Here is a 24,358-nt window from a genome sequence, read left to right on the forward strand (position 1 = left end):
ATGTAGGGGACAGTGAAAGCCCTGGGGCTGGAGGAGGTGACCTAGGAGGTGAGTTCGGACGGAGAAGCAGACACGGGCCAGGGGGTGGGGGTGGGGGGAACATCTACATGGGGCAGAAGAGGATGCAGCGGAGAGGGGGAAAGAGGGGTGACTATGAGGCAGGCAGAGACCGGAAGGAAACCCTGAAATGCCGCTGAGAACGAGGAAAACCCCGAAAGCAGCCCAAACCCTCTCAGGCCCTGCTGAGAGGCCCTGGCAATCCAAGGCTGGGGGCTGGGGCCCTGCCAGAGTGGAAGAAAGAATGAGGGAGGGCGGAGACCAGGCCTTCCTTTGGGTGCGAAAGTGACAAGGACTTCCGTGCCAAAGAATGGTTATACCCTTTCTGTGAAAGAGACAGGGAGGCGGGAGACAGAAAAATGCACCCCGGAACCAGAGAGCTGTTAAGACAGATGGATTGAGAAAGACGGAGGTGGGAGTGGACAGGGCCGAGAGAGGACATGGATTCAGTGGGCAGGTGACTGTCCCCAGGGCTGCCCTGTCCTACTCGGCATCTGGGCTCCCCCCTGGAGCCTGCTGAAGTCTGGGAAGAGCCTGTGATGTGAAGAAAGAAACAGGTTTTACTCATACATTTAAGACATTTCCTGGGCGGTCTGGAGACACGCGGGGCAGCCAATTAGATAGCAGAGGGGGTGTGGCCGGAGGGGGCAGTTTCCCTAGCTTGGGAGAGGATGTCTGTGTTACCATCTCACTGCGTCCATCCATTTGCTCGTTCATTCATTCATTCACTCACTTGTCTCACGCACGTTTCCTAAGGCGGCCTGTGCGGTCCTGGGGTGGGTGGTGCTGAGGCGGAAGAGGTGAGTGCCTCCTGCACGCAGACCCCGGGCCAAGAGAGAGGGCCCACAGATGCACACAGTCACATCCCAGGGCAGGTGATGTGTGCTCCCGGGGTAGCGACACGGGGCGCCGCGGTGGCCAGAGCAGGGCGCACCAGCGGGTTGGAGCAGCCAACTCTGGGCGGAGGAGTGGGTGAGGGCGGGTCCTACCTGGGCCGTTGGCACAGGGGCTGAGGGCAGCGGGGGAGGGGTGAAGACCAGGCCCCGCCGCCATCCCACACGGCTGTCCTGTCCTTGTCCCTGGGGAAGCACAACTGCATGGAAAGTCCTCCGGGGCGTCCCGTCTAATAAACTCGATGAAGAGGAGTCCGGCTCTGATTCCCGTGCCTCGCCCAGCCACCAGCCTCTCCCTGGGCGTGACCTTTCACCCTCCCGCCGAGTTCTGGGCCCCAGCGCCTCCTCCCTCAGACCCGGGAGAATGAGCTCTCGGTCCCCTCCTTCTGACCCAACACTCAAGAGTTGGAGTCCCCAGGTTTTTCTCATCCTCCTTCAGGGACCCGAGGCTCCCGGCCCGGCCCCTCCTCCCTCGGAACCTGCAGTTCGCCTTCCCAGCTGGGCCTAGGCGGGACCAAAAATCTAGGCCCCCTGTCCTTCCCCCTCTCTCGCCACCTGGGGGAACAGACCCTCGGCTCCCAGCCTTGCCCCTTAAGGAAATAAATGTCCCTTCAGGCTCCAGCCGGGTCAGGACCCAGCCCAGCCCCTCCCCCGCCCCTCGTCCCCTTAAAATACCCGGAATCCCTATGGCAACTAGCGCCGGGCGACAGGTGCCGGTGTTATTTACGGGTCGAGCCCGAAATAGCCGGGAAGGTGGGGGTGGGCGCCCGGGGGCGAGGCCGCCGCGAGCGCAGCGCGGGTCCCACGGCTCGGCAGCAGGCGGTTGCGGAGCCCACCGTTCGGAGGATCGCGGAGCTGGGGCCGGCGCGGTGCCCAGGCAGGAGGGCGAGAGGGGTCCCTGCCCAGGAGCCGGGGGTGGGAGGCCTGCGGGAGGCGCCCGGCCTGGTGCCAGGCCTGGAGCGGTCCCGGCCGGGCAGGCCCTGGGAGCCCGGGGGAGGGAGAGCCCGGTGATCCTGAGGGATCACAGCGTCCCTTGGGGTCCCTGCTGCCGTTGGAACGGCGGGAGGTCCTTGTCTTCCATTTCCTGAGCCGCGGAGCAGAGCGCAGCCTATCTGAGCCCCAGCGGGGACCCCAGGTCCCCGCCCCCCAGCCCTGGGGGAGCCCTCAGCCCCCTTCTCTGGACTCCGCTGTGTCCCTCAGCCATCAGTCCCCTGTCTCAGGCCCAGTGCAGACCTTTTTATCTCTGTTCTCTGAATTCCAGCAGGTCCCCAGCACCCCCTTTTCTGAACCCCAGCCAAGACTCTGCTATTTCTTTCTGTGAATGCTGGGGGCGGCCTCCTGCCCGTGTGAGACCCAGAAGAAGTTCGGATCTCCCTCCTAAACCCCGGAGGGGACCCGACTCCTACCTCCTCAGACTCTGAGCCCCAAAGAAGCCAGGAGGGGCCTCCTTTCAAACGCACGGAGGACCTCAGCTTCCGTTCCTGGGTACCACGCACTCTGAGCCTAGTGGGGACCCGGAGCAGCCCCTCAGAGCTCCGGGTGACACTCACCCTCCCCCCCTCATCCTACCTGTGGAGCCCTTGGGCTTCCTCCTTGGTACCCAAGTTCTAGCTCGGACCTCAGGGGACCTTGATTTTCCCCTGGGTTCCCTCCTCTTGGCTGGGTTTCTGCGGACACCCCAGGCCCTTTGCTGAACCTGAGCAGGTTCCCCAGCACCCGGGGGCGGCCGGATCTCGTTTTTTTTTTTTTTTTTTTTTGTGGGTTTTTTTTTTTCCTCCTCGGAGATCCAGAGGCACCCTCGGCTTTCCCGTGTGAGGTTCTCGGGAGATTGGGGAATTCCTTTTTTTATAGTCCAGTGGAAGCAGCGCCTCACCCGCTTCAAGCCCCGAGGCCTCCCCCACCCCCGCCCCCTCCCAGCCCTCTGAGTTCAGCTTTCTCCACATCGGAGGATGATGTGGTCCAACTTCTTAATGCAAGAGGAGAACCGGCGGCGGGCGGAGGCTGGGCGGCGGGGGCGCGGGCAGGGCCTCCCGGGCCTGTCGCCGGAGCAGGAGGGGAAGGTGAAGCTGGTGCTGCTGCTGACCGCGGTGGGCGCCACGCTGGCCGTGCTGGCCGTGGGCACGGAGTTCTGGGTGGAGCTCAACACCTTCAAGACCAACGGCAGCGCCGTGTGCGACGCCGCGCACCTGGGGCTGTGGAAGATGTGCACCAAGCGGCTGTGGCAGGCGGACGTGCCCGCGGGCAGGGAGACGTGCGGCCCCGCGGAGCTGCCCGGAGGTGAGGCCGCCCCCCCTCCCCCCCACCCCCGGGCTCGGGCCCCAGACAGCGAGAGAGCCCCAGAGGGAGAAAACGGGGCCCCAGAGACAGGGCACCTGAGCCCCGGGGAGGAAGCTTGCACCCTGGCGATCAGCCCGAAACCACATCGCCCTGTGCTCCCCAGCGGCCTCTGCCCCAGGCACAGACTCTGAAGAGAGAGAAAGTCTGTACCCCAAACTAGTGGGTGCTCCAAGACCAGCATGAACCCCCAGACTAGCTTGTTCCCCAGGCCAGCCTATTCCCCTAGACCAGCCAATGGCCCAGACCACCCTAGGACCTCCAAAGCTCTGGCACCCCAAGTGTAGCCTGAGAACCCCGACATTTCTGGGTCCCCAGGCCAGCCTGTATCCCCCGAGAGCGCTTACAGACAACGTGTGCCCCCACACCTAGCCCAGGTACTGACACCCAGCCTGTGACTCCAGACGCAGCTGGTGTCTTCAGATAGCCTGGGCCCCCCAGAAACGCCCACACTCACCCACCCCTCGGACAGCCTGTGCTCCTAGAGAGTGAGTCTGGGTTCTTCGTGTCAGCTTGTTCTTCCCACTCCCGAGACGGCCTGCACCCCCATCCCTGGGAGACAGACCACCTTGACCCTGATCCCCAGGTAGAATCCATGCCTGTTCCCACGGACTGATTTCACCAAAATGGAGTTCTTATCACACGCACCTCCCAACACCCCAGGGCAGTCCCTGGTTTCCAGGGAAAGGATCTCCTTTGTGTCCCGTCTTCTCACCTCCAAATGCCCAGACCGTGCCCCCCCCCGCCCTGCTCATTTTCTCGTACAGACACCCCACACCCTCACTTCTGCACAGAGTGGCTCTTCACCCCTAACTATGCCAGGGAGCCACCCCCTGCCTCTCCCTCTTCCCGACAGGGTAGACACAGCATGCCCTTTGNCCTCCCAACACCCCAGGGCAGTCCCTGGTTTCCAGGGAAAAGATCTCCTTTGTGTCCCGTCTTCTCACCTCCAAATGCCCAGACCATGCCCCCCCCCGCCCTGCTCATTTTCTCGTACAGACACCCCACACCCTCACTTCTGCACAGAGTGGCTCTTCACCCCTAACTATGCCAGGGAGCCACCCCCTGCCTCTCCCTCTTCCCGACAGGGTAGACACAGCATGCCCTTTGCTTTTAGCAGGGGGGACACCCCACCTGCCTTGGCCATCAGGTCTCATGCCACCTCTGCTGACTGGAGGAGACCTACCCGCCTCCCCTCATCACCCACAGGGATCTCCATCACTCTTTACTCTCCGAAAGGCTGTCCTGGGACTTCCATGCCCCCTCAAAGATCTCCCATCCCTCTGGGCTCCGCAGGGACTTCCCTCCTCCTTTACTTCCCCAGGTGTGGGATCCTACACCCATGGGACCCCAAATAGGATGAGCTGAGCGAGGCCTTGGTAGCAGAGTGGGATGCAAAGCACCCTTGTTGTCTGCGGTACCCACCCACTCAGCATCCAGATTAGACACTTCACTTCGGCAGGTGGGCTACTCCCCGCCCCTCAGATCCTCAGGCGGGAGCTTCACAAACTTTTTGTTAAATGGGATGCCCCGTTACTATGAATATTAGATGTTCATGTAGGGTCCAGCTTTGTTGTGGGTACCTCGCGTGCAAATGGCTCTGACGATGCACCCAGGCTTCTCACAGTGGGGTTGAACCCTGGTCATCTCTGTTCTTAGCTACTACACTATGTCGAATCTCACTAGTCAGCAAAGATGTCCCAAAGGTTCCCTTAGCACTGGAAGGGATGTCCCGCCCACCACATTGCATATGATGGGGGGGGGGGNCTCACAGTGGGGTTGAACCCTGGTCATCTCTGTTCTTAGCTACTACACTATGTCGAATATCACTAGTCAGCAAAGATGTCCCAAAGGTTCCCATAGCACTGGAAGGGATGTCCCGCCCACCACATTGCATATGATGGGGGGGGGTCCCTCACAGCTCTTGCTGTCCTCCGATTGGTCAGAAAGGACTTCAGTTTCATTACAAGACCATCACCATCCTCTCACTCGGGGGATATCGCACCTCGTTCATTATTTCAGAAATACCCCACACATCCCACTGCCTGTCAAAGGGCATTCCAAGGGGCTGCAAAGGGGTGACCCATAAACGATTCTTTTCCAAATGAGCTGTCCTTTGGGGTTAGAGACAAGATGTCTTAGATTATTAGTAGCCAAAATGGGATGCCAGACCCCTCACATTGCCCCAGAAGGAGGCACCACACCCGCTAGAGGGGACTTCCCAGTTCTCTCATGGCTGTAGACCACGTTCCCCCATTGACTGCTACAATAGGGTGTTCTCCGATCTGCCACGTGAAGCAGAAGGCCTGTCCCTGCTTCTGAAGAGACATCTCATGTCCTCCTCCTTCCCTCAGGCCACCAGCTGGAGTGTCCTGCCTCCCTTGACTCAGTGTATCTCTTCTCATTGTTCTCCTCTGTAGAATGGGACAATGGGAAGTACCGACAAGATTGCTATGTGGATGAATGAGTTAATGCATGCCAAGCGCCGGGCGCTGCCTAAGTGTCCAATATACATACTACCTGCGCGTTCTCCTTCAGTTTGGAAAGTTCCTTCCTGTTCCCCAGACTACCTGGCCCCTCTTGTATTTCTTTCACCACTCTTGTTCTCCACCTCTCTCCTCCCTTTCCAAGTCTAACTCTGAGTAGAATAAGAAAGTAGAATGAGGTGAATTCTGCAGGAGGTTCTGGCTTCAAAATGCAGCTCGGAAAGTTGTTCGTTTGTTTTAAAGTTTAGGGTTTCTTGGACTCATCTCAGAAAAAGGTGGGTGAATCATACTCTTCAGTATTTGTCACAAAGTCGTTAACAGCTTTCGCAAGATCCTTCTTCTGCTCTATTGAACATTGGTATTCTTTGGTTCATCTCTTTTCAACTCATCTCTTTTTAAAAAAATTTTATTTATTTATCTTTAGAGAGAGGAGAGAAGGAGAGAAACATCAATGTATGGAACTGGCCTGCAACCCAGGCATGTGCCCTGATTGGGAATCGAACCGCGATCGTGTGGTTTGCAGGCCTGCACTCAATCCACTGAGCCACACCAGCCAGGCCTCAACTTATCTCTTTCATGGGCTTGTTATGTATCCATGGATATGTCTTTCCACTTGGAAAATACGTCGTGTTATTTTACACCTGTAGGTGTTTTAATTTACATAAATTATATCATGGCATAGATTTTTCCTGTTTTTTAAAAAAATTTTTCTTAATACTGTGTTTCTCGAATATCTCTAGGTTGCTTTCTGTTAATCTTCTGGCTCCCTGTTATTGTAAATATGTATGTTCCTGCATATAGTTTTTGTTGGTATGCATCCCCAGAAGTAAAATGGCTGGTTATAAGGTATAAATGCACTACACTTCATAAAGTCTGTCAGCGTGATTTCCAAAAAGATTAGCGCAGGCATGCCTTGAAGAGATTACGGGTTCTGTTCCAGACCATGGCAATGAAGCCAGTCACACAAAATGGTTGGTTTCCCATACATATAAAATGTATCTTTACACTGTACTATAGTCTATAAGTGTGCAATAGCATTATGTCTAAGACATAATTTAAATCATGTCTTAATTTAAAAGGACTCCATTGCTAAAAAAATGTTAGCCATCATCTGAGCCTTCAGCGAGTTGTAATTTTTTTCTTTTGCTGGTGGAAAGTCTCACCTTGATGTTGAAGAAGACACAGTATCTTCAAAGCATAATAAAACACAGTATGCCTGTACCAGTTCACACCCCCCGCTGTTTCCTCTCATCCTTCCAGGGCTTGACGTTATCCTTTTAATGTTTGCCAATCTAGTTGCTCTTAAGTGACATTCCCCTGCTGACTTGAGTGGCGTTTCTGTGATCCCTGGCGAGGTGGGGCATCCCTTCACGTACTTGTGAGTCATCCAGGCTTCCTCTTCTAAGAATTGGTGACTATTCATATCCTTTGCCCATTTTTGATTGGGTTACCTCTCTTTTCTGGCCTATCTGCAGGACTTCTTTGTGTATGTATTCTAGCCAGGAATCCTTTTTGCGATGAGAATTTCTTCCCTTAGCCTTCCGTTGCCTGGATCTTGACATCCTTTGCTGAATAAAGTGATTATCCAGTTCTAATCCCACTTGACTCTCAACAAATCCATATGATGGAGTCAAGAAAGAGACTAGTATCTCATTTCATAGAGGAAGATTCACAGGTCCCCAAGAGGTCAATAGCCCACTCAAAGCCACAGATCTGGACCTCGAATCTCTGCATTGGAATCCCAGCTCCTGGGTCGCCTGCGACAGCAGGTGGCTTCACTGAGCATCATTTTCCTCTTCTGTCTATCAGGGATGCTAATGTCCTATGTTTAGGTTACTGTGAGCTATGTTTCATACCCAGTCCTGACCTCCTATGAGGGACCTCGATGTCCTCACTTCCCTCTCTCTCTCTCTCCTGCTCCCGCAGAAGCCAACTGCACCTACTTTAAATTCTTCACCACCGGCGAGAATGCACGCATCTTCCAGAGAACCACAAAGAAAGGTGAGAACTTTCCCCCTGCGGTGGACTGGTGATGGGAATATGCCATGTTAGAGACATTCTTGGTACCCTGTGCTCTTCCCTGCTTTGGCCCAGGATGGTCTCAGCTCCTGTGTCCTTGGGAGGTCCCACCTTTGGGAGGGTGGTGGCAATAAAGTCTTGGTTCCCTGGAGCCCAACACTGGGCCTACCCCAGCTCTGCCTTTGCTACATGCTGTGCAACTTCAGGCAAGTCGCAGCCCCTCTCTGTGGATGGTACATTAACATCTCATGAACATGCGTCTACCATGTGCTAAGCATGGTGCGCGATGTTCCATTTATAAGATCTCCATCCTTGTCACACCGTGCGGGCAGTGGCTTTACCTCATGCTTCCTGATGAGAAAACAGGTGTTCCTATAGAACCTTCCGTGAAAATGAAACTGTCCTGTGCCTGTGCTCACCAGTATGGTAACCACTGGCCCCATGTGGCTGCTGAGTACTTGGAGTGTGGCAGGTGCAACTGAGAAGTGATTTAAAATTTTATTTCATTGCAACCTATTTAAAAGGAAAAGGCCACAGGGAGCTAGTGGCAACCACCCTGGATCAGTCAACTCTTCAGACTTTTCCCTTTCTCTTCTAACGATAGCCTCACCTTTACCCCAGAACCTCCATATCCACAGCTGTAAGAGAATTGGGATCCCGTCGTGAATCGTATCTGATTTAGTCAGATGATGCAGCTAATACACATAGTGTGGTGTCCAGCGCACAGTAGGTCCTCAGTAAACCCTGGCTCCTTACACCTTTCTCTCTTGTCTTGATGTTCAGTGAGTTTGCACAAGTCACCGTGCTCCCCTGGGATGGTAAAATAATCGTGGTGCACACGTATAAAATGACTGCTGGGTGCCAAGTGCCACACTGGGCACTGTACACCTGTGGTTTCTAGTCTTTGCAACAGCCTGATCCAAAAGGCCTTTTTTTTGTTGTTTCCCAGTAGGGATTTTGGTCCTGATTTTCTGGAGGAGAAAACTGAGGCTCAGAGAGGTTCTGTGACTTTCCCAGAATCTTCCAGCTGGGAAGTGGCCAGGGAGAATTTGGACTTGGATCATGCTACTGTAGCATGCCTCCTCTATTGTCACCCCCCCCCCCCACCTCAGTTTCCTCACCTGTGAACAGACGGTGACCAGAGCCTAAGTAGTTATTGGTAGTTCCCATCTCCTTCCGGTTCTGGCTCTGTGCTGTCTTTGCTCTGGGACCTTAGGCAAATAACTGGTCCTGGCTGAGTCTTCGTTCCTTCAACAGTCTCAGTCAGTTATTGGCCTGGATGATTTTCTACTTGCAAATTCTTCTCTGGTCTTGAATCTCCCTTTTTTTTTTTTTTCTGGTTCTGGGTGTCTCTCAGGGAGTTCTTCCCACTCCCTCCATCCCGTGTTCTCTGCTTCTTCCCCTTCCCTCCTCGCAGAGGTGAGCCTGGCAGCTGCCGTGATAGCGGTGGTGGGCCTGGTGGTCATGGCCCTGGGGTGCCTCTGCATCATCATGGTGCTCAGCAAAGGCGCGGAGTTCCTGCTCCGAGTTGGGGCTGTCTGCTTCGGCCTCTCAGGTGAGGGCTGAGAGCCTGGAGACTGAGGAAACTGCATGCAGGGAGGTGGGGTCTCCAGGCACTGTTGCGTGCTGGGGAGCTACGATTCCCCAAGTGCCGTTGCATGCTGGGAGGCGGGATCTCCAGGCACTATTGCATGCTGGGCGGTATGGTCTCCAAGAACTCTTGCATGCTGGCAAGTTGGGTATCTAAGTACTGCTGCATGCTGGGATGAGGGACCTCCAAGTGCAGTTGCTTAATGGGAGGTAGGGTCTCCAAGCGCTGTTGCATGCTGGGAGGTGGAGATGGCTCCAAACACTGTTGCGTGCCGTGGGGAATGAGGGCTATAGTAGGCTCAAATATGAGAGTTCTAAGCTCTGTCGTTGGCTGGGAATTGGAAGGTCTCCAAACTCTCTTTTAGATTTGGACGTAGGGTGTGTAAGGACTATTGCATTCTTGGAGCTGAGGGTCCCAAAAACGTGCTACATCTTGTGGTATACAGTTCCCATTGGGTCCAGTGTTTTCTAATGTGGACAGAAAGATTATTAATTACATAAGCAGTTGTTTGTTATGGCTGCCGTAACAAAGCACCACAGACTGGGCGACATAAACTTGAGGCTGAAAGTCCAAGTTCAAGGTGTCAGCAGGGCTGATTCCTCCTGAGGCCTCTCTCCTTGGCTTGTAGATGGTGCATTTCTCCATGTCCTCACACGGTCATCCCTCTGTGTGGGTCTGTGTCCTAATCTCTTCTCCTATGGGCAGCTGCCATATTGGATTAGAGCCCACCCGAGTGGCTTCCTTTTAATTCATTTCTTTGAAGACCCCATCTCTAAATACAACCACATTCCAAGGCACTGGACCCTAACACATGAACTTGGGGGAGGATGCAAGTCAGCCCACAATACATCTGCCTAATTATTGTCCATCTGTCCTTCTGGGATGAAGCCCCAGGAGGACAGGGCCTTTGTATGTGTGTGTGTGTGTGTGTGTGTGTATTTCATATATATAAAAGTCATGTATATATTTTATAATGAGAGCTCAATTAAGGTCTGTTAAATGGCCCTGGCTGGGTGGCTCAGTTGGTTGGAGCATCAACCTGGTACACCAATGTTGCAGGTTCAATTCCTGTCAGGGCACATACAAAAGTCAACCAATGGGTGCATAAATAAGTGGAACAAAAAATAAATAAAAAGAACCTTGGCGAGTGTGGTTCAGTGGTTGAGTGCCGGCCTGTAAATCAAAGGGTCACTGGTTCAATTCTCAGTCAGGGCATATGCTTTGGTTGTGGGTCAGGTCCCCAGTAGGGTGCATGAGAGGCAACCACCCATTGATGTTTCTCTCCCTCTCCTTCTCCCTCCCTTCCCCTGTGTGTAAAAGTAAATAAATAAAATCTTTTTTAAAAATTAAAAAAAAAGGCCCTGGCTGGTGTGGCTTGGTGGATTGAGCGCAGGCCTGCGAACCAGGGGATCGCGGTTCGATTCCTGGTCGGGGCGCATGCCTGGGTTGCAGGCTGGTTCCCTGTGGGCCAACTCCCAGCGGGGGACGCACGGCGGGGGGGGGGGGGGCAGCCATACACTGATGTTTCTCTCCCTCTCCCCTTCCCCTCTAAAGGTAAATAAATAAATAAATAATCTTAAAAAATTATTTAAAAAAATTTTAAAAAAAGAAGAAAGGAAAAATCTGGTAAGAGGATACATGAACGAACAAGAGAGTGAAGGAGACTGGACAGTGTCTCCTCCTCATCTAGCTGTTTTTTCCATATTCAGTGTCCTAATGCTGAGCTGCACTGGGCCATTAAAGGCTGGAGAGAGGCATTTCAGCCCATAGTGCACAGACTCCAGGCTACATTCTCCTGGCCCCTGATTAAAAACCATGGGGGGCCCTGGCTGGTGTAGCTCAGTGGATTGAGCGCAGGCCTGCAAACCACACAATCGCGGTTCGATTCCCAGTCAGGGCACATGCCTGGGTTGCAGGCCAGTTCCCTGCAGGCCAACTCCCAGCAGGGGACGCACGAAAGGCAACCATACATTGATGTTTCTCTCCCTCTCTCCTTCCCTTCCCCTCTAAAAGATAAATAAATAAAATCTTAGAAGAAAAAGAACACTCTCTTAAAAAAAACAAACAAACATAGGGGAATCGGTGGGCAAAGAGGAAGGAGGGTCAGGACCCGAGGTTGGGGCCAGCCCCCAGCGTCTGAGAGGGGAGGCAGCCAAGATCCATGACCATGGATGACTGTCAGATGGTCCCGTGTGGTCTGACCCCTGCCCAACCTCTGCACTCCCATTGCCCCCCACTTTACTCCTCCCCACCGCCTGCTCTGGCCACACCAACACTTCGTTCCCTCAAACACACTACACTCCATCCCACCACGGGCCTTCACACCAGTCGCTCCTTCCGCTCAGGAACAGCCGTTGCTTAATTTTGTGCATGGCTGGCTTCTTTTTATTCTTTGTTTGGTTCTCGGCTGAAATGGCTTTTCCTGGTAATACTATTTAAAGTCCTGGCTCCACCCCTGGACGCCACGCCCCTTCCCATCACCCTGTTTTTATCTCCTTCCACCCTGTCTCACTCTCTGAAATTATCTCGTCTCCGCCTGTGTTTACTTTGGAGGCTGCAACCTGGCAGCTGGCAGGCCAGCGATGGACCTTAATGGGCTTTGCTCGTCGGGCAGTGTCTAAAGATTTCTCTGAGCCAGCGTTGGAAGTTTGGGTGAATTCCCATAAAAGTCATAATCGTTTAGAAATGTTAGCTCTTCTTGAAAAACCAGAAGGTCTGGCAGGTAAAGTCGCCATTTCTGAAGGGCTGCCGTTGGCGGAAGCTGAGTTTCAGGTCTCTGTCACTATTCCCGTCACACCTGCCTGCTTCCTTCTTGACACTTAAAATGTATACGTTATGCATACATTTTTTGCATATTCTCTTTCCTCATTGTCTCCCGCAGGCATTGTTTACCTCCTGTCTCCTCCAAATAGAATAAAAGCTCCATGAAGTCAGGGTCTTTGTCTTGTTCCTTATGTTTTTTTCCATTACAGCTTGATTGCCTTTCTTTTCTTTTTAAACTTAAAAAAAAAGTATTGATTTTAGAGAAAGAGAGGAAGGGAGAGAGGGAGAGAGAGCGGGACATTGGTTTGTTGTTCTGCTTATTTCTGTATTCAGTGGTTATTGCTTGTATGTGCCCTGGCTGGGGATCAAACCCACAGCCATGGTATATCAGGGTGATGCTCTAACCAACGGACCAGGCCAGGACCTTGACTGCTACCTGGCCAGGACCTTGACTGCCTCTTTTTTTTTTGTTTTGTGATCCACCATCACTATTTTTTTCAGCTTTACTAGCATGTGATTGACAAGTAGAAATTGGGTATATGTAAGGCATACAATGTGACGTTTTGATATACATATATACATCATGAAAGAAGCACCTCAATCAAACTAGTGGACACATCCATTACCTCAACATGGTTCCCTTATTTATTTATTTTTTTAGTATGGTGCGGACAGTAAGACCTATATATTTTCTTAGCAAACTGAAATAGACAACACAGTATCATTGTCTACAATCCCCATGATGTACATTAAATCTCCAGCACTTACTCACCCTGTATAACTGAAACATTGACTATTTTAACCAATGTTTCCTTATTTCCCCCACCCTCAGCCCTTGGCAACGATCATTCGACTCTATGCTTCTTCAAGTTGACTATTTTAGATTCCACAATCCCTTTACAAAAGTCTTTTTTTTAAAGATTTTATTTCCTTATCTACAGAGGGGAAGGGAAGGACAGAAGGAGAGAAACATCAATGTACGGTTGCCTCTCGAGCGCCCCCTGCTGGGAACTGGTCTGCAACCCAGGCATGTGCCCTGACTGGGAATCAAACTGCGATCATGTGGTTTGCAGGCCCAAGCTCAATCCACTAAGCTACACCAGCCAGGGCCTTACAAAAGTCTTGATGGCATCTTAATTTGACTTTTGTGATTCTGGATTCCTGGGCTTGACTTTTCTATCTTTTTTTTCTTTTTTTTAAAGCAGCAAAATATACATAACATAAAATTGACCATTTGAGCCATTTCTAAGTCATTACTTACATTTACACTGTTGTGCGGACATCACCGCCATCCATCTTCAGGACCTTTTAACCTTCCCCAGCTGAAACTCTGTCCCCATTAAACACTCACCCACTCCCACTCCCCTCTCCCAGCCCTGGGACCCACCACTCCACTTTCTGTCTCCAACAGTTATTGTTTCTTCTTTCTCTCCAGCTTCCAAAATTGCATCTGCTCTGTAATAGGTGTTTCGGAAGTGATAGGTGTTGAATGAATGAGTGAGAGAGTGCTTGGGAGTCCCCCAGCTTTCTTGTTTGAGAGGCATGTGGCGGGGGTGGGGGGGGCGGGGCATCGGAGGAGATAGGGAGACCCAAGCTGGGGGTCCCCCGAGCACCACGTCTCTCCTCTCCCCCCACAGGCCTGCTGCTCCTGGTCAGCCTGGAGGTGTTCCGGCATTCCGTGCAAGCCCTTTTGCGGAGTGTCAGCCCAGAGCCTCCCCCGGCCCCGGCCCTGGCCTACGAGTACTCCTGGTCTCTGGGTTGTGGCGTGGGGGCCAGCCTCGTCCTGCTGCTGGGGGGCCTCTGCTTTCTCCTGCTCACCCTGCCACCCTGGCCCTGGGGCTCACTCTGTCCCAAGCAGGGGCACAGGGCCACCTAGGGCCACCCTTGCGCTTCCTCTAAGCTCCTAAAATCCTTCTTTTTTAACCCCTGTCCCGTCAAAATCTTTTGCCTCACGTCTTGGAGAAACCATTTGCCTTGCACTGGGGCCCAAATTGTTTGCACAGACCCATCTCTCATGCCCTCATCTCTTCCCTCTGTAAATACGTTTTCCTCAGTGGCTGGATTTGGGTCGCTTAGGGGTGGGGTGGGTAGAGGCATTTTGCAAACGAGGGTCCCCAGGGAAGGTTGCTGGGGACCTGATGGGGTAACTAGAGGTGGGGAAATGAAGTCAGGGGGTGTTGGGAGGGAATTGGGCCTGTTCCTTTTTCAGACTGTGGGAGAGTCTTCTTCTGGCTACTTTGAAATGTGTAGAAATAGGGGAGGTGGGAGTGGGGGGAGAATGTCTGGGTCTGACCACAGTGAGGTCTGATTTGGGAATTAAAGGTTTGGAAATTTAACAGCTTTGCTTTGGAGTCCCTTTGTAACGTGATTGTGCGTTCTTGGATAGAGAAAAGTCACCCCTTTGTTCCCCAGAAACACTGGCCCCTAAGCCATATGTCAGTGAACCCATAGAGAGTGGTGGGAATCCTAAAATCTAGAACACACATGTTGTGATGGGTTGAATGGGTCCTTTCCAAAAGTACCATATTTTGCCATGTATAATGCACACTCATGTTTTTTTGTCCAAACTTTCAGGGAAAAAAATCTTTTATTTTAATTTTTTATTTCAATTTTTTATTTGTTTATACTTAGAAACAAAACTGATTATTCTATTCCAGGATATTGTGTTGCAGATGGATATCACCATTGCTTTTTAGAGTTACAATTCTAATGTAGAAGCATAAATAAAAGAATTAAAACATTTATATAGATACAGAATTAGTACTACCCACATAAAATGTGCATCCTTATTTTCCCTCAAAAATTTGGGGAAAAAACTGCACATTATATACGGCAAAACATGCTGTATGTTGGGGTCCTTGCCCCCTGGACCTCGGAATGTGACCTTATTTGGAGATGCAGGTCTTTACTGAGGCAATCAAACTAAAATGAGGTCACGTGGGTGGGCCCTGACCTAGCATGACTGGTGTCCTTACAAGAAAATGAGATGAGGACACAGACATGCACAGAGGGCAGATGAGGTGAAGAGACACGGCCCTCATGGCCTCAGAAGGAACCTACCCTGCGACTCTCTGATCTGGAACTTCGGCCTCCGGAACCGAGAGACGATCCATTTCTGTTACGTCACCCAGCCTGTCATAATTGTGTTCCAGCCGCCAGAGCAGGCCGATGCAGATGTTAGTCCCTGGAAACGGGGTGCAGCTGCAACAAGAGAATGTGGACCCAGCTTTGGGGCTGCGGAGCAGGGAGGGGCTGGAGGGGGTTGGAGGCACATGATAGAAAAAAGCCCACGTTGCCTTGAGGCTGTGGGTGACAAAGGCGAACGTCTGGGGAGGGCCCAGAAAGAGGCCCAGAGAGCCTTAGAGAGCATCTGTCATCCTAGAGAACACACTGACCTTTGTGAAGGGAACGTTGTAGAAGCAGGAATGACAATGGCACACTGGCAGTCAGCCGTGAGCGGAGACCTGGGTCCGATGCTCGAGTTCCTCTAGGCCAAAGGGTCAGCCTCCTCCCGACCGCATGAAGACCAACGAATGAACAATTTCAGCTCAGGAGTCGCAGCTTGGATTCTCCCACTCGACAGGGGTTGCTGAAGACAATCTCTTAGCTCTCAAAGGCCAAAGTCTCTTAAACATTGAAAAGTAGGCCTGGCTGGTGTAGCTCGGTGGATTGAGCGCAGGCCTGCGAACCACACGATTGCGGTTCGATTCCCAGTCAGGCCACTTGCCTGGGTTGCAGGCCAGTTCCCAGCAGGGGACTCACAAGAAGCAACCATACATTGATACTTCTCTCCTTCTCTCCTTTCCTTCCTCTCTAAAGACAAATAAATAGAATCTTTAAAAAAAAAATTGAAAAGTATTTAAAACATGGACTTTGTGTTGGCTTACGAGTACAAATGTATTCACATTCTGAGTTTGATTCTCTTCAATATTTCTATAATTATAAAGTATAAGTATAATTATATAGGGTATTATATAGAATATGCATTATATTATTATACTGCTATTATACATAGTATATAATTGTTATATTCAGCCTACTCTCATATTATGAATATTATGATCTATTAATATATTCTCTCAAATATTTCTATATTTAATTATAAATTATAAGTGCTATTATATATTATATAATTATATGTAGTTTAACATATCATTTTAATAATCTTTATCTAAGATATTCTGTTAATATCCTATCATATTATGTAAATGTTATTTGTAATATTGCATATATGTAAAGTCATGTTTATGCAATAGAACATTATATTATATAAATGTTATATTTATAATACAACACATGCAACGTAACATTTCTGTATTATAATATATTCTAACATATTACATAAATATAACATATCGCATAGCTATCACATATTGTATTACCCAGATATCATCACATATTATATTACATAGATATTCTCACATTTATAATTATACACTGTCCCATGGTGGAGAGCTGCTTCCTCCAGAGGAGAACGCCGTCGTCCAGGAGACGCGGGGCAGCCCGTTTTTGACTGGCGAGAGACCGTGCCTGTCTCCTTCAGCGCCGGGCTCTCCTTGCTCATCGCCTCTGCGCTGAGCTCAGCATCGTGCCGAGGATCCTGCGGGGAGAGAGCCACGCCCGTGGTTCACCTGCGCTGACCTCGCAGAGGCGGCCCCGGGCAGGGGTCGAGGCGCGGGCTGTGAACGCCCCTGTCTGGTCCGGAGCCTGGTTCTGCCTTTCCCACTTCGAGCCACTTGCTCGCCCTCTCTGTGCTTCCCTCTTTTTCTGCCATAACCTCCGGAGTCCTCCTGAGGGGCACGCGCCCTAATAATCCTCACAAGGTTGCAGAAGACTCTCAGGTCACCGCGCCATCACTCTGGCTGTTAGCATTTACCGAGTGGCACTTTGGGCCCAGCATACAGTAGACTAGACTCAAAAGGGACCCCCGATGCGCTGACAGCCTAGTGCTGGAAACACAGTAATCACACAATCACACTAATGAATGTGTAATTATAAACTGAGATAAGTACTAGGATCAGGGATCATCAACAATTTTTTTTCCTATTTAATTTTGTGCCTAGCCAGCTCAGGGAACCCCCCCCCAAATGTTTGCTGCTGCGAGGGAGGGGCCCCTGTTCATGGGGGAGTGCCTCTCTGTCCAGTGGGGTCTCCACTTCGCACTGTCTGTCCTACCCAGGGCCTTCCTGGACTCTCAGAAGTGGGAGAAGGGAATAGAGGCCCCTCAAAGACGTCGTATTACGGGATAACGTACTAACGCATTAACTTACAACTCTTCGCCTTGTATTTTTCTGTAGTAAAGCAAAACAAAAACTTCTTTGTAAAATAATTTGTAAAAATCACTTATGGTTGACATTTAATATTAATAATATTAGTTCAGGTGTACGGCACGAGGGTCAGACAATGATATACTTACAAAGCGATCGCTCCGATAATTCTAGTCCCCACCTGGCACCAGCCATAGTTATTACAATATTATTGACTGTATTCCCTGAGCTGTATGTTACATCCCCGGGACGATTTTGTAGCTGCCGAATTGTACTAAAATAGAAGCTTCTTGAAACCTACCACCCTCCTGTCCTTTTCATATACATTTAAAAACTTTTGGGGACTTAATTGCAAACTTGCAGAGAAGTTGCAAGAATTAAAACGGGGCCCGGAAGACCCACACACTCTTCACGCGGACTCACCAACATAGGGGTGCGGTGAGGATGACGATGTCTCACTTAGAGCTTTCAGAGGGGGGAAGCCTCAGATGGACAATATAGTACTTAATATGGGTTGAGGTGCAGGGCCCAGAGACCCAAGGGGTCTGGCTCATGTTTGAAAGGTCTCAAGGGATCAGATTTTGGCAAACAGCCCAGGAGACATTTAGGGACTGTTGAGAAGAGGGAGAGGGAGGAGGAGGAATGAATCCGATGTCTTACATCCTTTCCACGAGCGCCACCTGGAGGGCGGAGGCGAACTCTGCAGAGAGAAGCTGGAACGGGCCCCGCGGAGGCCCCAAGATTGACGCAGTCCTCGTCGGTCGGTGACCGAGTGGAGGAGACGCATTTACGGGCGCGGAGAACTAATTGCAGGTGAGAAGACTGCGGCCTTGAGTGGGGTGGGGGGGGAGAGGAAGCGCAGAAGCTCTAGATGGGGAGATAAAGAAAAAGCTGGCCAAGCCCAATGCAGCCAAAAGCAGTTCAATTTCTGAATTGGTGCTATTTTTTTTCCTTGCCATGTGACTACCGAAAAAAACCACACACAAAACATTGACTGTAAGTCATTATACCTAAAATGACTGTCAAAGATCCTAGGACTTGCCTTAGGTGTCTCCTGAGGGTGCAGGTAAAGATTGAAGCAGGTAAAGGTGGGGATGATGGGGGTGGGAGGGGGGAAGGAAAAAGCTGTTCTCTGAATCACTCTGGAGATCATACCTACATCTTTACAATGGATGCACTTGCAACTAGGGTGACCGGCTCATTCCAATTTGCCTGAAACACGCTCAGTTTTAGCCTGTGAGTTACCATGCCCTGGGAATCCCCCAGTCCTTTGGAAAACTGAGATGGTTGGTCACAAAACTGATACTGCTCACAAAAACCCTATTAGCTTTCTGTGTGCGGTGAGAATGTGGACTTCCAGAGATATCCAGAGATCTTCCCAAGTTCACAGTACCCAGAACTTACACCGAATACTGTGTAAACACCGAGGACCCTCCCCTTGTTGTGGTTTTTGGCCTCTTCTCACTCAGCATGTCCCACCGGGTGAGAAAACAAGCCGGGACTCCACTTGCGACTGCATCTGTGACTTCAGAAAATAAACAGTCAGGAATCGCTTTATTAACACGAAAGACTTGTGCCCTGGCTGGGTGGCTCAGTTGGTTGGACCATCATTCCACACACCAAAGGTTGCAGGTTCGATCCCCAGTCTGGTTTCCTCCTGGGTTGGGGCATGCGTGGGAGGCAACTTCCTTCTCTCCCTCTCCCCCACCTCCTTTCCTCTCTCTCTAAATCAGTGGACATGTCCTTGAGTGAGGATTAAAAAATAATAAAAAAAAACTTACTATCCTAATTTAGGGAGGGTACATTCTAGAATGGATGTCCGTAATGATTTCTTTTAGAGTCAGCCATTTTTGCTCTCAAATATTTGTCAAGATGGTTTGTTCAAAACAAACTCTCTTCTCAGACTAGAGTAGACTCAAAGGACTTTTTTTTTCTTTTTTCTTTTTTGTTTCTGGCACAGAGGGAGCCAAGAAGGATCGAAGAGGAAAGCTGCAAGGAAGGGAGGGAGGCTGAGTTTTGGAAGCAACTACAAGGGGAAAAGAAACCCCTGAAATGTAGGCATCATCACTGGTCTCCTTTTCTGGGTGCTGTCTGTCTGAGTCATCTTCATGTTTCTTAGGAAAGACCAGCTTCCTCCACCTGGTGAGACAGATGGTCACCAAGAGCTCCCAAGAGTCAGAGCAGACAGCTTCGGGGGCAAGAGGCGCAGAGAGATACTCCATTCTTCCTTGCTACCACACCCTCTGTTGCTCTCCACATGACCGTGGCAACCTGCGCTGGTGAGGAGGGGAGCAAGGGGATACTCTTATAGAGGAGCCATTTCCGGGAGCTTCTGGGTGGAATGGGATGCCAACCCACCAGCTCCACGGGCACACGCCCAGTGCAAACGGACCTCCCACTCAGCAAGGGACCCTGCGCTTGGGGTTAAATGTTCTGCGGTCATTCATCTTTGCTGTTAATGTGTTTTGTTAATGAATGCCGATGGCACCCTGGAGCATTTGCCAGGGGCTTGGGGTTTCTACTGTGGCCTTGCCCCTTGCTCACTCCCCGACTTCTGTTCTGTGCTTCTGCTGACTTGGGGTTGGGGGAGGGGCAAAAGAGATGAAACCATCGGGGCCCCAGACTCAGGAGGCCTCCCTGCTCTCGATCCCTTTCTCAGCCCACTGGCCCTCACCGACCTTGTGGTGGGACTCAGGCTGTACAGGCACAGACACGAAATGCAAAGCTTCCTAGGAGACAGGCTCATTGGAGTAGCAGGACCAGCTGGATCTCCTTCCAGAGCGATGTTGTTGGGGCCCCTCCCTGGGAAAAGCCACCCCACTCTGGGATGGTTGGCACCAGAGGGTCACAGACAGAAAGGACCCCAGAAAGCACTTAGTCTTGCTCTTTCTCGCCTTGTACAGATCCAAAAACCGAGAAGAGGTAAAATAAAATAAAATAAAATAAAATAGCCTTCCCCTGCACCTTAGCACACGTATTCCTGCCTTTTTAAAGAAGATTTTATTTATTTAGAGAGAGGGGAAAGGAGGGAGAGAGGGAGAGAAACATCTGTGTGTGGTTGCCTCTCACGTGGCCTGCACTGGGGACCTGGCCTGCAACCCAGGCATGTGCCCTGACTGGGAATCGAACTGGCGACCCTTTGGTTCACAGCCCGAGTTCAATCCACTGAGCTACACCAGCCAGGGCTGTAGTTCCTGCTTTGATTCAATTCTTATTCTGGAAATTGGTTCAGATTTCAAAAAGCACTGTTCTAGGACAGGGGTTGGCCAGTCTGGCCCACCACTTGTGTTTGTAAATAAAGTTTTATTATTCACACAGCTGTACCTCCTGTTCACATATCAGCCACAGGTGCCTTTGTGCTGCAACAGCAGAGTTGAGTAGTCTCAGCAGAGAAGCTACAGGTGACGGAAGCTGAAAACATCACTCTCTGCTCCTTTTCAGAAAAAGTTTGTTAAGCTCTGGTTCTAGGAGTCAGCAGGAGCCTGGATCTTAGAGCGGTTCAGCAATTGTTATCGGTAAGACTAGAAAAATAATTTGCTTTGGTTCTAACCATCTGATTTCTTGTCTTTTTTACTTAAAAACATTTTAAATTTAGCCCTAGCTGGTGTGGCTCCGTGGATTGAGTGCCTGCCTGCAAACCAAAGGGTTGCAGGTTAGATTCCCACTCAGGGCTCATGCCTGGGTTGCGGGCTGGGTCGCTTGTTGTGGGTGTGCAAGAGGCAGCCAGTCGATGTATCTCTCACATATTGACATTTCTATCCTTCTCTTTCTCCCTCCCTTTCCATCTTTCTAAAAAAGTAGATAATAAAAACATTTCTATTTATTGATTTGAGAGTGAGATAGGAACAGGGGGGGAGAGAGAGAGAAAGAAACATTGATTTCTTGTTACACTTATTTATGCATTCATTGGTGGCTTCTTATATGTGCCCTGATGGGGGACCAATCCTGTAACATTGGTGTATCTGGACAATGCTCTAGCCAACTGAGCTACTACCAGGGCTACCCGTCTGCTTTTCCCCTGGATGTTTTATCTATCATGTGGTAATAGTTTTGGCATGGACAGACACTTAAGCACCTTCTCTGTTATTACTCCTGATAAGGCAGCTGTGCTTTAGCTAAAGACCTGAAGATTTATTCTCTGTGTATCAGTTGTAGTAACTGCATGGTGTTTGAGGACAGGAGGCAGCTGTCTGAAGCCATCTCTAGCTTGGTCATTTCCTCAGTTTGGTTACATAATTCAATATCTTTCCTTCCTTCTTTCTTTCTTTCTTTCTCTCATACTTTTTGTGTGTATTATCCTATGTATATATATTTCAGAACTAGGCAGAACCAACCTATAGGGTTAGAGGTTACAATAATAGTTACCTCTGCAGGGATGTAGTACCCACCTGCAAGAGAGCAAGGAGGTCTTCTGGGGTGCTTGGTGAGGTTTGACTTCTTAACCAGGGTGCTGCCTTCAAGGATGTGTCACCTTGTGAAAATTCATTGAACCGTTCTTTATGATTTGCACATTTTTGTGTACATACATTACTCTGGACACAAAGTTTCCTTTGGTAAAAACTTACATTCATAATACCATAGGGTAATATTGTATTGCAACTTGAACGGAAAAAACATTATGCTTCTCATATGTATCTACCTTAGTCCATTTGCTCTAGTTCAGTTCAATTCCTTTTAAGGTAAGTTTTTCCTAATGGTGTCATTTCCAGTCAAGTATCTGAACAACTCTCATGATAGAAGGTGGGGTAGATGACATAGATATGGTCATATTTCAGTAAATTGAAGACACAATTTAAATGAAAAAGAGCTTTTCAATAGAGGGCACTAGGGCAATTGATCTAACTGAGGAAACGAGATACTGCCTCACACTGTAGACAAGAATTAATTTTGGCCTTGACCTGGGTGGCCTGGTTGGTTGTGGGTTGGAGTGTTGTCTTGCATACCAAAAGGCTGCGGGTTCAATCCATGGCGGGGGCATGTATGGATGGCAACCGATGGATGTTTCTCACAGTGAATTGTCTCTCTATCTCTTCCTCTGTCTCAAATCAATAAACATATCCTCAGGTGAGGATTAGAAAAACGTATTCACTTCAGAAAAATCAAAGATAAAAACAATACTTTTTTCAAACAAGGTTTTATTTATTTCCAGAGAGAGGGGAAGAGGGGAAGAGAGGGAGAGAAACATCAATGTGTGGACGCCCCCTACTGGGGGCCTGACCTGGCCTGTAACCCAGGCATGTGCCCTGACTGGGACTCAAATCCGCAACCCTTTGGTTTGCAGGCCGGAGCTCAAATCCACTGAGCCACACCAGCCAGGGCTAAAAAACAACACCTTTTAAACACTTTTTAAATCTAAAATATAGAAGAACATTATGGGAAAGTATATTTCTCATGCAAAACTAGTTGAGACACAAAGAAGCCCCTCAAATAGAAATTAAAAGATGAGTTACTCTGAGTAGCTAACATTAAAAGGTACAAAAACAAAGGAAATACAAGGTATTTGCAACATAAAGCTCATCCAGGAAAAGTGTGTAAATACACCCTTCAAATTAATAAGGAAGAAACTAACAATTCAACAGAAAAAGGAATGATAGATAGAAACCTTCAACTCACAGAAGAGGAGCCTTGAATGGTCAATAAACCCCACTCACATCAGGAAAATGCAGAAATAAAGCACCAAGAAGATGTCTGTATACAGGCAGCTTAAAATGGGGTATGACGTCCCTTCTTCTTTTTAAAAAGATTTTATTTATCCATTTCTAGAGTGAGGGGAAGGGAGAGAGAAAGAGGGAGAGAAACACTGACTGCAAGAGAAGCATTAACTGGCTGCCTCTTACACGCCCCCAACCAGGGACCTGGCCTGCAACCCAGGCATGTGCCCTGACGGGGAATCCAACCAGCCACCCTTCAGTTCACAGGCTGGCACTCAACCCACTGAGCCACACCAGCCAGGGCCAACTTCCCTTTTTTTTAATCAGCAGAAATGAAGAAGTTTATGCCCTGGCTGGCGTAGCTCAGTGGATTGAGCACGGGCCTGCAAAGCGAAGGATAGCGGTTCAGTTCCTAGTCGGGGCACATGCCTGGGTTGCAGGCCAGTTCCTGGCAGGGAACACATCAGAGGCAGCAATACAGTGATATTTCTCTCCCTCTCTCCTTCCCTTTCCCTCTCTCTGAAAATAAATAAGTAAAATATTAAAAAAAAAGAAGTTTAATACATTTGTGCATTGACAAGGATGTGGGAGAATTGGAAACCACCTTATTTGTCAATTTCCCTTTCCTAGTAGGATAAAAGGCATGGACAGAAGACAGATTTTACTTCTAAATACCTACCCTAGAGAGGTCACACACTCGTGAACAAGAAGCCAGGGACAGGGTGTTTATTGCAGCAACTTGCTGATGGCCAAGTGCTGGACACACCCAAAATACCTAACACTTGAAGAAAGAATGAAGAGAAACTGTGCTTTGAGTCCTTTTCAAACACTCATTTTATTATTTATTTTAAAAGATTTTTATTTATTTATTTTTAGAGGGGAAGGGAAGGAGAGAGGGAGAGAAACATCAATGTATGGTTGCCTGTCATCTCCCCCCCACCCCAACCTGAACTGGCCTGCAACCCAGGCATGTGCCCTGACTGGGGACTGAACCTCCACCGTCCAGTTCGCAGGCCCGCGATCAATCCACTGAGCTACACCAGCCAGGGCTCAAACACTCATTGTATTGACACATAATTAACATGTCATGAAACCCACACTCCTAAAGTGCACAATTCAGTGTTTTTTGAGTATGCTCACATGGTCATGCAACCAACACCACTCTCTAATTCCACATTTCCTCATCCCCCCCACCCCGCCCCTGAAGGAAACCCTGTACCTTGTTGCAGTCTCTCCTCATTCCCCGCCCCCCAAGCACCTGAGAGCCACTAACCTACATGCTGTTTCTAAGGATTTA

The 24,358-nt window shown here is 49.8% G+C and overlaps 1 protein-coding gene across 1 annotated transcript; it reads left to right on the forward strand.

Annotated features, from left to right (window-relative positions):
• The first annotated feature begins 1,728 nt into the window (after positions 1 to 1,728).
• CACNG6 (calcium voltage-gated channel auxiliary subunit gamma 6) lies at positions 1,729 to 14,341 on the forward strand. Its single transcript, XM_037045614.1, has 4 exons — positions 1,729 to 3,227; positions 7,697 to 7,771; positions 9,207 to 9,344; positions 13,781 to 14,341. Exons 1-4 carry the CDS (start codon positions 2,900 to 2,902, stop codon positions 14,017 to 14,019), a joined length of 780 nt encoding a protein of 259 aa, XP_036901509.1. The 5' UTR covers positions 1,729 to 2,899; the 3' UTR covers positions 14,020 to 14,341.
• The last annotated feature ends 10,017 nt before the right edge of the window (positions 14,342 to 24,358 follow it).

Source organism: Sturnira hondurensis, unplaced genomic scaffold (genome assembly GCF_014824575.4).
Source record: "Sturnira hondurensis isolate 20B ecotype Veracruz unplaced genomic scaffold, ASM1482457v3 Scaffold0004386, whole genome shotgun sequence".
Classification (NCBI taxonomy): domain Eukaryota; kingdom Metazoa; phylum Chordata; class Mammalia; order Chiroptera; family Phyllostomidae; genus Sturnira; species Sturnira hondurensis.

Bases quoted from the DNA above. Each gene is read 5' to 3' on its own strand.
- CACNG6 (XM_037045614.1), top strand. From the start codon at position 2,900: ATGATGTGGTCCAACTTCTTAATGCAAGAGGAGAACCGGCGGCGGGCG. The intron at 3,228-7,696 runs GTGAGGCCGCCC...CTGCTCCCGCAG, and splicing joins CCCCGCGGAGCTGCCCGGAG to AAGCCAACTGCACCTACTTT. The intron at 7,772-9,206 runs GTGAGAACTTTC...CCCTCCTCGCAG, and splicing joins CCAGAGAACCACAAAGAAAG to AGGTGAGCCTGGCAGCTGCC.